Source organism: Diceros bicornis, chromosome X (assembly GCF_020826845.1).
Source record: "Diceros bicornis minor isolate mBicDic1 chromosome X, mDicBic1.mat.cur, whole genome shotgun sequence".
In the NCBI taxonomy this organism is placed as follows: Eukaryota; Metazoa; Chordata; class Mammalia; order Perissodactyla; family Rhinocerotidae; genus Diceros; species Diceros bicornis.
Window position 1 is genome coordinate 122,716,321 of NC_080781.1, and position 12,555 is coordinate 122,728,875.

Here is a 12,555-nt window from a genome sequence, read left to right on the forward strand (position 1 = left end):
CTGAGACTTCATGTCTTTTTGGGGGACCCAATTCAACCCATAACAGGAGCCATGTCTGAAATACAACCCTTTGAGAACACAAAGTAGAGTCTGTTCCCTATAATGCTTCAGCCCTGTATAACAGAGCTCTCTGTCTCTCCTGCTCGCTCTGGTCTTGGTTGGCTTGTCAACATGTAAGGAAGGAAGACGAGATAGGCAGAACATGCTCAGCCCCCTTGAAATAGACTTTGGACATAATTTTCAAATGATCACAAGCTATTCATGTAACCATTACATAGAAGACAATCCTAGAGAACAATCACGGTCTGCAAGGCTCTGGACCCTGCATTCCCTCATAGAATTCTCATAATTATGATATAGATCTGTCACCATCTGACAGATGGGAAGCATGAGACTCAGAGAGGTGATGTGACTTCCCACAGGTCACACAGCTACTGATAGTAAATTCCATGCAGAGCAGGATCATGTCTGTGAAGCATAGAGCCAAGCCCCATGGTAGGCACTCAGTAAATACTTGTTGGCTGAATGAGTGAATGATGAAATCGGGGGCTATAGCTTTGGTCTTCATTTCCTAAACTATTACTCTTTCCACTGTACCTCACAAATGTGAGGTAGACTGTGGTGTGGTCCCGAGACAATGACTGGAGCATAGATGTGACTTGGGTCAATTTAAGATTCTTTTGCTATATTTGATAACCTTCAGAATTCTGTGGTAATAGGCATGTCAGTCCGTAATTGTCTTTTTTGCTCCACATCTGATAAACTGATCAAGAAACCATTTTGTCAAGATACTTAAACCATTGACTTTAATTTTACTTGAGCTACATAATAATTGTCTAAAATTATATTTGCACTAAAAGCAGGCCTTATCATGTGGACAGTTTTACTATAACAATGTATCAAGGAAGTAAAGAATTCAGCATGTTACCTTCATATCTTTGAAATGGAATGTCGATATTCCCTTACACCCGTTTCTGGGTCTCCATTAGTATCACTGAGGCAGCCAGGAAAGCACCATTTAACCTAGCCAATAAGGACTAATTAACAACGTGCTGTGTACCCAACCTTATGCTAGGTACTGGGGGGAGAAAGAACAGAAAGAAGCTCTTTCAAGGAGCTTCCAGTCTTGTGAGCGATGTGGCATCCACATGGCAAATGATGAGCAGAGCAAAGAGAAGACTAACATTTGCTAAGCACCAGTTAGGTACAAAACACTTTACAAACCCTGTAATGTGGCAGATATTACTCCCACTTAACAGATGAGCAAACTGAGGAACAGAGAGGTTAAGACAACTTGCCCAAGATCACATACCTAGCAAGTGGTACAACTAGGATTTGAACCCAGGCCCCATGTAACTCAAAATAAGAGAACAATATGAGACAGCTTATAATCAAGTGCTCAGTTTCATGAGCCAGATGAGATGTACTGAGGAAGTTTTAGTGAAATGCATGGAATCTTCGAAGGCCAAGGTAGGGCCTCTGGGAGAAAGAGTATGTCAGAAAGCTGACAGCCTGCGGCAGGTGCTCCAATCCCAAATCCCTTTATAACCTTCCCATTACAGTCAGCTGTTCCCACGGAAGGGCTCAGGTTCTATCCATCGCCTCTTCTGGTGTACTTGGGGAGGTAGCGAGGGGAAGCTGGTTCACATTTCTATATTCAACTCAAACTACCCCTCTTTGAGGCTAGCTGAACTGTTATTCTTCCAAGTGCTTGACCTCTTGGGGAAATTTCTCCATGTTTCTCACCCCCAGAAGCACAGCTCCCTCTGAGCTGAGAGGAGCCTCTCTGCTTTGTGTGGTGGCCTGGTGCCTCTCATTTCAGAACCACAAGACCCCGCACCCTCCTGGCCTGTCCTCTCCCTCCTTCCTACCCTTATGCTTCTATTCACATGGAAGGTATGAAAGGAATTTAACGTGTTTCTGCTTTTTTTCCATGGCAGGGAGAAGAACTGGCCTGATCAGATATAGAATCTTCTCAGTCTGCTCAAGGCATTACCAATCAACTAGCTCCATCTAAAACATCAGATTAAAAGAAAAGAAGGGGCACATACATTCTCTGACTTTTTTTTCCCCAATGAAGAAATTAAGGTGGAAAAGGAAAAGTTTGTTCCTAAGTCTGTAGTTCTAATTCTCAAGAGTCAAGGAGTTTTGGTGTGTGGGGGTTGGGAGGTGGGGGTTGGGTTCTCTCAAAAGAAAAATTGGATAAATGAAGGGTTTTGTAGGGCACTTAAAAGAAATGCACAATTGTGCATGAATTTTTTTTAACTTTTTATTTTGAAATAATTATAGATTCATAGGAAGTTGCCTTTCAACCAGTCTCCCCCAATGTTTACTTTGCACATAATTATAGTACCGTATAAAGGCCAGAAAATTGACATAGGTGCAACGCGTATGTATACTTCTGTGCCGTTTTATTACATGTATAGATTTGTGGAACCACCACCACAATCAAAATACACAACTATTCCATCACCACAAAGATCTGGTGTTACCGCTTTATAGTCACACCCATCCTGCCACCCTCCACCATCCCTAACCTCTGGTAACCATTAATTTTTTCTCCATCTCTATAATTTTGTACTTTGAAAAGTACAGTTTCCTTAAGAAAATGGATTGGCACCTCTAGTTTTCACAGAATCTCAGGCTTGAAGGAGTGACTTCTCCAGCCCAGTCTCCCATTTCATGCCCAAAGGCCCTCTACAGCATCCCTTCCAAGTATCCATGCAGCCCCTATGACACACAAACCAGAACTTTCTCCAGAATTTTATGAGTATTGAGGTACTTAACATAAATATTTAGAGCATAGACATTGTTTCTTTCTGTAAAGTTATTCAATAATTAGCAAAACTCTTACCTTTAGATTAAATATTACAAAATGCCCTCTCACGTGCTAATTTTCCCATCACACACTGTCCTGTCCCAAACAAGCATCTCCTTTTTCCATTCCTTTTACCTAGTGAGAGGGATAACATGCAGGAAGCCTGGAAGGCTCACAGAAAATTCCAGAAATCCCTTCCTTAACTACAGATTAGTCTGGCCCCCAGCAATTGGGGCATTTCAAATGTAAGTGGTTCATGTGTGGAATTTACTTCCTGGGCTGATTGTGAGTATGTTGTTATCTACATGATAGCTACAAGGATCATTCCATGAGATAATCTGAACTGGAGCCCAACTCCCCTGGAGCCCAATTCCCCAGGACTCCCCTGTGGGTAAGAAAGCTTTACAGGACACTCTGCAGCCCATTGTAATAACATCAGAAAATAGTGACTCAAAGTCATGCTAAGACTAGAAGGGGCTAGCAGAAGTGAAGCCATGGGGGTTCCATGGCTGTGATTAATTTGGACACTGCACCTCCTTTCCCCTGGACTGTTTTGAAATCTTATCACTTTGCACGAACTTAACTTGCTCTTCACTTCACAAAGAGCACCGTGCTCTCCTTAACTGGACAGCAGCACATATACAAATCCAGGAGGATTTCAGCCAGGAGACACGCAGTCTAGTGAATGCCCTCTTCCTTCTTTTTTTAAAATTTTTATTCACAGTTCACCCATTTCTCCCACCCCCAAGTCCCCCGCCTTTTACAACCACCAATTTGTTCTCTGTATCTATGAGCTTGGTTTTTTTTTTCAATTCCACATATAAGAGAGATCGTACGGTATTTGTCTTTCTCTGTCTGACTTATTTCACTTAGCATAATGCCCTCGAGGTCCATCCACGTTGTCCCAAATGGCAGGATCTTATTCTCTTTTATGGCTGAATAATATTCCATTGTATATATATGTACCACAATTTCTTTATCTGTTCATCCATTGATAGACACTTAGGTTGTTTCCATATCTTGGGTATTGTAAATAATGCTGCAGTGAACATGGGAGTGTATATATCTTTTTGAATTAGTGTTTTCATTTCTTTGGATAAATACCCAGAAGTGGAATTGCTGGATCGTATGGTCGTTCTATTTTTAATTTTTTTAGGAACCTCCATACTGTTTTCCATAGTGACTGCACCAATTTACATTCCTACCAACAGTGCACAAGGGTTTCCTTTTCTCCACATCCTCACCCACTCTTGTTATCTCTTGCCTTTTTGATAATAGCCATTCTTACACGTGTGAGGTGATATCTCATTGTGGTTTTGATTTGCATTTCCCTGAGATTTAGTGACGTTGAACATTTTTTTCATGTGCCTATTGGCCATCTGTATGTCTTCTTTGGAAAAATGTCTATTTAGATGCTCTGCCCATTTTTTAATTGAGTTGTTTGTTTGCTATTGAGTTGCATGAGTTCTTTATATATTTTGGATATTAACTTTCTGAGTAGGGGCCCCTGCCTTCCAGAATACTCCTCACTTCCCCATAGGTGAGGAGAGCATGAGCAGTGAGGGAGGGAAGGAGAAAGTGCAGCTAGCTATGTGCTCCACCCCAAGTGCCATTGCTCTGGGTCCGCGTCACAGTTTACAACCCAAAGACCTTCAATATGCGTGATGAATGCAGCTGCTCATGTATCAGCGTTTTCCCCCTCACCAAATAACCCATGGGTGTAATTTGTAATTTCCAAAGTGAAAAGATATTTCCAACTAATTTAATAATCCTGACATATTCTCAGCTGCCTTAGTTTTTTTAGGGGATAATTTTGTGGCTACTCTTGTGCTATCTTTTTCTTCAGACTATGGTAAGGGGAAAGAAGACAGGGCCAGCTCGTGATCTGGATGCTGATCTCAGCTCTGGCCCTTCCTCTCGGGGAGGCTTTCTTATGGAGGGCAAGTCACTTCAGCTCTCAGAGTCTCAGTTTCCTCATCTGCAGAAGAGGGATAAATAGCAAGTGCCCTCCCAACCTTGCAAAGGTGGTCACTGAGATAAACAGATCTTAGAAACGTCTTTGTGAAAGTTTCAGAGGGAAAATATAGTGATTAAGACATTCAAATATGGTATTCAAAATACTCTGTTTTGAAATGTTCTTCAATGTTTAGAAAAACATTCTTAAAATAACTTTTATAAGTCTTATCTATTTTACCTTAGGCGGGTTTTTTTTTTTTTTGGCCTATTTTGACTAAATTCTTAGTATTGTTCATTATATTTTTTTGCATGAGGGTGAGGTTGGCCATAAAATATTATGCAATCTGTTAGAATGTGGGATTAAGAAAAAAGAATGTGGGATAAAGTGATCCAAATAGTTCCTTACAAGGTAGAGAAGATACACTAGGAATTTGATTTCATGCTTAAAGACAATTAGCTTTGTTGAGCCAATGGGTTTACTATTTTTCAGTAGGATTACTGTTTCACAACAGCAAGTTATGTCCAGGTCATTTGGTTGTAAAGTAGAAAGTCAATCATAACCCCTGTGGCGGCCTATCACCAGGCCAGGCCAGGCCAGTTTTCACCTGGTCTTTTCTTGTGAGGGCAGATTGCCCTGAACTGGATCCCTGGGGTTTGGAGCTGAGAACTTCATCAGGTTCCTGCTAGAGGCTAATTAATCATCAAATCAGCTCATTGCAAAACCAAGTAGCCATGCCAATCCATTAATGCAGGTCCCCAGAGTCATTGGGGCAGCAGAAAGAGAAGGAAAGGGCCTAATCTCCTCCCAGGATTACAGGGAAGAAGTTCCCTAGATCTAATGAGTTCCTGGTAAACTGAGGGTGTGCTCCAGGACTTATGCTTTTTCTACCTCTTCCTGTAATAGTCCCTTCAAAAAGCTACCCAGAAAACAGAAGGACCTATTGCATTGCTCAGCAGTGCTCAGCCATGTAAACCTCTCTTCTCGGTGTAAGCAATTCAGAGCTATAGGCCAAAACCGCCCAGCTGGTTGGAAAGTGAAATATTCAGTCAACTACCTGCCCTTCCTGTCTAAATGATGTCAAACTGATCTGACTGATTTTTTTTTAATGCATTTACCAGTTATTTGCGTCTATAGCAAATCTTCTCTTTGTTCTGGGAGAGCTTGTGGTTTGCAGTTTGCTTCATATTTGGGTCAACAGTCACTGTCAAAGGGGAGTAACTTTGATAATTGCTCTAGTTTTTTTGTTTTGTTTTGTTTTCTGACCACTCTAAAATATTTAGCTGTCTACATGATACCTTAATAACTGGTTGAAAAGTGAAAAGGTCTCTCAGTGGAATGATTGCTTGCATGATAGCAAACAGTTTGGTTTTCTGTTGTTGTTGTTGTTGCCACCAAGATGACTGGTCATTTTTGTGTTGTGTAAACACATACCATCTCCTTTTTTTATTGAGTTACCCCCAAAGTGAACTCCTTAGCTGGGAGGCAGCATGCTGCAAGTGGTAAAATCACAAACTTCTGAAGCCAGACAGATCTAAGTTTATTAGCTGTGAGATCTTGAAAAGGCCAAATAATAACTCTGAGCTTCAGTTATCTCATCTGTAAATTGGGCATGATAATATTTGCCTTAAGGTGTTGTTGCAGGATTATTAGGAGGCTATTTTAAGTGTCTACCCTGGGCCAAGCAGTCAGTGCTTTTTAACTTTTTATACACATATAGATCACCTAGAGATCTTGTTCAACTGCTGACCCTGATTCAGTAGGTCTGGGGTGGGACCGGAGATTCTTCACTGCCAATAAGCTCCCAGGTGATGCCCATGCTGCTGGTCCGAGGACCACACTTGGAGTAGCAACGGTCTAGATATCATTTGCAAAGTGCCTAGCACAGTTAGTGCTTAATACATGGTCGCCCCAAAGTAATTCAGTCACTCAAAAATTACTGAGAAGAAACCTTTTCCCACAAAAGCAATACCAGTCTGCCTGTAGCTATGTTCCCATAGCCTTTGCAAAATGTCGCATTGAGATTGGCCATGCTTGGTAACTTCTGAAGGCAGGTGATAGGTACATGGAAGGGGTTCATTATACTATTCTCTCTGCCTTTGTACATGTTTAACATTTTCCATAATAAATTTTCTAAGTTAAAAAAGACCCAAACGGAGGATTTTTAGGGCAATGAAACTATTCTGAATACCATAATGGTGGATACGTGTCGTTATACATTTGTCCAAACCTATAGAATGTACAACACCAAGAGTGAACCTAATGTAAACTATGGACCTTGGGTGATAATGATGTGTCAATGTAGGTTCATCCATTGTAACAAATGCACCACTGAGGGATGTGGATAGTGGGGGAGGCTATGCATGTGTTGGCAGTGGTAGGGGGTATATAGGAACTCGCTGTACTTTCTGCTCAATTTTGCTGTGAACCGCAAACTTCTTTAAATAATAAAGTCTATTAAGAAAAATCCCACAAACAGAAAACACCTGTATCCTCACAGCCTGAGAACAGCAGAAGATACAGGTTACCTAGTACATACAGTGATTAGCTCCAAAAACATGCTCATTAGGAGGGAGAGAGCTTTCGTTTCGATTCTCCAAATAAATCTATTCCTAACCTTGCCTCCCATGATTTATGATTGTGCAAAAGTAATTTACCCATTCATCCCAGGGTTTAGCACATTTTTTCCCTTAGCATTAGCACAGCTCACACTTCATTTGGTCAGGACAGATTTTGCATTATCTATCTCTACCTTGGTGTACTAAAATCTGTCTACATCCTCATGAAATCATTTCATTTATTTTTTTCACTTTATTGAATCAGGGCTTTCCCCCATCTACCTGGATCACATCCTGAACTGCCCAGTTTGTGTGTTCATTAAGTCGGTGATTCACAAAGCAATCGCCTAGCTAATTGGAAAATGCATTTAGTGAGCTGAACATTCCCCATCATCATCTTCCTTGAGCTGGGGTCAGTTTTTATTAGGTATGGAGCTGACATAGCCCAGGGTAGGTATCACTTTAATTTTTTGGACATCTTTTGATGAACCAAGTGACGGGGACAAATTTTTAACCAAGTGAGGGGGCAAATCAGAGAGAACCTAAATGAACAGCATAAAGGAAACAGCCCGCTTGAGTTTAGTCTATTTGCATTTCTTTGTTCTCTTGATCATATAAAACCTCTCCAAACTAGTGTCCTAATTGATTCCTCTTTTTTCTGCCTGTGGCTTATTTAACAACAATAAACAAACACATAGGGACAGAGATTGGATTGGTGGTTACCAGAGGGGAAGAGGGGAGGGAGGAGGGTGAAAGGGATAATTCGGTACATGTGTGTGGTGATGGGTTGTAATTAGTATTTTGGTGGTGAACATGATGTAATCTATGCAGAAATAGAAGTATAATGATGTACACCTGAAATTTTTACAATGTTATAAACCAATGTTACTGCAATAAACAAAAATTAAAAAAAAAAAAGGGTCTTTGATGTGGTAACTGGACGAGGCCTCATCCCAGTGGCCAGTAGCTGGGTCAACTCTTTGTTATTTTGTTTGGTATTTAATCCTGGAGAGTAATGTTCTGCTCTGGTATGTTGTTGATCACTTCCAGATTACAGGTGTAGCAAATATTTTCCTAATGAAATAATCACTAATATGACATTCTGATGCTGGGATAAGACAGCTAGGCTCTGCGGGCCTTCCATTTGAATCTTCTAGTGTAGCCACATGATCCCAGTCCCACCCACCCTCCAATTTCCTTAGGTCTATTTTAAATTGTTCCTTTTAGGCATGCTCCCTCAAAATGTCAGGGCATTACGTACTACTTGAAATCTTCAATCTCTTTCATAATAGCAGTGTTTTGAAACCTCAGCATTCTATTTCCATGTTCATGTTGAAACACTGTAGGTGTCTCCTCGGCAGCTGCTATATAGTCTTCCCAATTAATTGTTCGGTGAATGAAAATATCTAGGAGACACTCATTTCCAGAATCCCTTCTAGAAACCTGAAACTTTACATGCTGACTTGTACAACTCCTTTTGAAGTGAACTCAGGTGGCAGAATTGTGCAGGCCTAATGATTCCGAGGTGGCAGAAACACCTGCAGTGACAGATAATTACAACTATTGCCATGCCTCTTGCTGTGCGTTTCCTGTTTGCTAGCTGCCTTCAGGATGAATCATATTTGTTTTCATGATAACTACTTCTTTACCTTGTCCCTCATTAAACTTTGTATTACCTGTGGCCCCGTGGTAAGCTTTCCTCACCAGCCGATGTTCAGCCCCTTTAATCATGGCAGGAAAAAGTTTTCTTCATGGTAGACAGGAAATAATGGCGCACACATCACAGTCTCAAATATCTCCCTGGAAATTATTTCAGAACAACTCGTCTCACCTCGTGGCACATTTATCCTTACCTTTTCTTGTGACCCCAACTCCCCACTGTATATGAATCAAGCCCACCCTCTAAGAGCCAGCTCTGGTCCCTCCAACTCCTACAGCATTTGTGGGGTGTGCCACATACTTCAGCATGGAAATGGATCAAAGGCTGTTTGAGGTACATTTTCTTTTCCGCCCTTCGCCAACGCCACCACACACTCAATGTGAACTGTAAATCAGACATTGCAGACACACAGTGTGTGATCACTTGCCAATCACCCAATTCTTGCTGATTACAGCCTGTCAAAATGTGGCGGGTTTTGAATTAAAGGGGAGGACGTAAGTGAATTGAAGTAAGTGATCTCTAATAGGGAAGATCCAACTGTTTTATGATTCTGGGAATCTACTTTGGAAACTTATTTTGGGGGAGGTCCTGGGAAATTACACACAGGAGGGGTGGAAAACAACTGCCAAGGGGAGACATTGGTTACAAATTTAGTCTTTGAGATGAAATACTACTGCGTCATCAGGAATTAACCCCTACTACTGCGTCATCAGGAATTAACCCCTTCCAAGATTCTAAAGGAATTCCTTCTCCCATATTGTTGTCTAGCACCTGTATGGTTTCATTTCATTTACATTTTTGATCCATTTGGAGTTTATCTTGGTGGAATGCATCAATCCAACTTCCTTTTTCTAGATAGCTATCCAGTTATTTTCTTGCCATTCATTAACCAGTAATTTTTCTTCACTGTTTTGAGATGACACCTCTATCTAAATTCCTGGATGTATTTGGGTCTATTTCTGTATTTCTAATTGTTTTCCAATGGTCTATTCATGGGCCAATGCCACACTGTTGGAATTACTGGAGTTATGTAGAAGTTTTAATTTCTGGACAAATTTCTCCCTTTACTCTTCTTTTGAAGAGTTTTCCTATTTCTCCATGTGAACTCTAGAATCAACCTGTCTAGGTAAAAAAAGATACCAAAACTTCTTGGTATTCTTATTGCAATCATGCTAAATTTATATAACTTAGAAAGAAGGGCAATCTTTATGATGTTAAGACTACCTATCCAAGAACATCCTAGATGTCTTTCCATTTGTTCTAGTTTTGTGTTTACCAGGAGTGTCATGTAGTTTCCCTTATAAAGGTTTTTGGACTTTAAGTTTAAACGTAGGGTTTTTTAAATTTATTTTTTTGCTATTGTAAATGGATTAGTCTCTTCACTCTATCTTCTAACTGGTGTGTGTGTGTGTGTGTGTGTGTGTGTGTGTGTGTGTGTATGAGTAACTATGATTTGTAAACTTGGAGTGGGATAGGGTTTTCTAGCTATGACTCAAAATCCACACACCATAAAAGATTCTCAATTCAACTACCCTAGAATAAATTTTGTATGGTAAAGGCACCATAAGCCCAAGTCAAAAGAAAAATGATAAACTGAAAGAAAATATTTGCAACTCATGTCACGAAGAGCTCCTACAAGTCATTAAGAAAGAAAACCACCCACCCACCAGAAAGCAGAGGGTGAGAGACAAAGAATGTGAATAAATAGCTCTATGAAAAGATGCTCAACCCCACTTATAAGTTGATAAAAATTAAAATTACACTGATTTTCTCATCTAACAGATTGGCAGAACACATGGCTGATGAGACTGTGGAAGAACAGGCACTCTCATGCATTGCTGGCAGAACTGGTCAGGAGGGAACTGGTAAAATGAATTATGCTGTAAGCCATACAAGAAAATACTATGCAGCTGTAATAAAAAGAATGAGGCTACTCTTTAATTACTGATATAGAAAGTTCTCCTGGATATAGTGTTTAGTGAAAAAAAGCTAGGTGCAGTATAGTATATAGAACATGTTACCATTTATATATAAAAGCATAAAAATAGTATATCTATCTTTATTTGGATAAAGAAACAATGGAAGCATATTTAAACTAATAAAAGTGGTCCCTCACAAGGGACTGAGTGGACAGGGAATGGGGTGGTCAGGGATGGCAAGGAGTGATTTTTCACTATATACCTTTTTATAGTTTTTGATTTTTGAAGCATGTGACTGTCACCTATTCAAAACTTCAAAAACAAAGTAACTCCTTTGGTAAATTAAGGAACCTAAGACATTTTAGCTCACATATTTCACTTCTTATTTTTCCTATTTAACTCACAGTAATAGGAGACAGCTTTAGGAAATAGGAAACTAAAACTTTGAGTGCCTCAGAGGTAGCCCAAATAAAATGTGTAAATCAATGTGAAACTCGGGTCTCCATTTTCTTTTATTTTTTTAAAGTAATTTCTATTCTTTACAATGTGTTATCACATACACATACACACGTGTGTGCACTTGCACACGCATGCACACGCATGCACACACACACACACACACACACACAGGACTTGAGATGGACAGAGACACAAGGATAGCTTCCAAACATGTTTTTTTTTTTTTACAAAGTTCAAAATAGATTACATTTATGTGCTTTTCAGTCATTACACAATGTACAGACATGATCCATTTAATGATTTATGCTCCCCAAACGTTTAAACAATGAGGATTTTCTATGAAAGAGTATACATAAAAGCTTTTACTTTAGAAGCAAAGTACTGTTTCCTGCAAAAACCAACCTCAGGCATACATTTTGTATTTATGTATATTCCTTGAGAATACTACAGTAGCAGTGCATAAATTCATTCTGTAAAAAGATCTCAAAGATGATTTTTCAAGAGACTGTTAATGCATTGTGCTCTCAGATAAAAATCCTAAGTCAAAAGATCAGTTACTATGACAATTACAGTTAAAACTGCATATATATGTTAGAGATCAGAAGAGGCTATAAAGAAATGTAAATAGTTGTGCTTCAGGGATTTTTTTTTGGTAAAGTTGTTTTAATAAATACAAACAAAAAATTTCTCAGTGACTGATATAAAATAGACACAGATATCAAGGATTTTATTTACTTGGCTTAGAGTTTAAAGGTGAAAACTCATCTCCACATAAACCCCCCAGTGTCTAGGCATCCCAATCTGGGCTAGTCACTTACAGTCAGGCAAAGGGCTGAGGATAAGAGATGAAGTGATTCCTCCTCCTAGTAACATAAAGCATCGTCCAGAGGTAAAGCCAGGGTGAACCAACTAAATGCCTCCCTTCCTTTAGAATTCTTAGACCAAATAGAGAGGTCACCCTATTTCTATTAGGTTTAAAAAACAAACCCACGTGCTTGGTGTCTGGACCACAACCTATTTTGTAGTTCACCAGATGAATTAAATATGTCCTGTCTCCTGTGAGACCCTAGGATAAGCATGATCCCGCAGTACTTTATGCTTTTTTCTTTACCCTCAACACATTAACTGTAAAACTCTTATTTTAGAAACACCATGGCAACTGTTTATAATGACAGAGGACAAGGTAT

The 12,555-nt window shown here is 39.8% G+C and overlaps 1 protein-coding gene across 3 annotated transcripts in view; it reads left to right on the plus strand.

The window, feature by feature from the left end:
• Window positions 1-12,555, plus strand: part of LOC131401455 (P2R1A-PPP2R2A-interacting phosphatase regulator 1-like) — a 116,345-nt gene that overhangs the window by 47,909 nt on the left and 55,881 nt on the right. The window contains exon 9 of one of the 3 annotated variants that reach the window (XM_058536793.1): window positions 1,941-8,134. The exons of 1 other annotated variant lie outside the window; for it this stretch is intronic. In XM_058536793.1, the coding sequence (XP_058392776.1) occupies window positions 1,941-1,968 (28 nt within the window). In that variant the 3' untranslated portion in view covers window positions 1,969-8,134. Of the gene's footprint in view, window positions 1-1,940; window positions 8,135-10,772; window positions 11,404-12,555 lie in introns of those variants that run through there. One more of the 3 variants, XM_058536792.1, reaches the window with a different exon arrangement.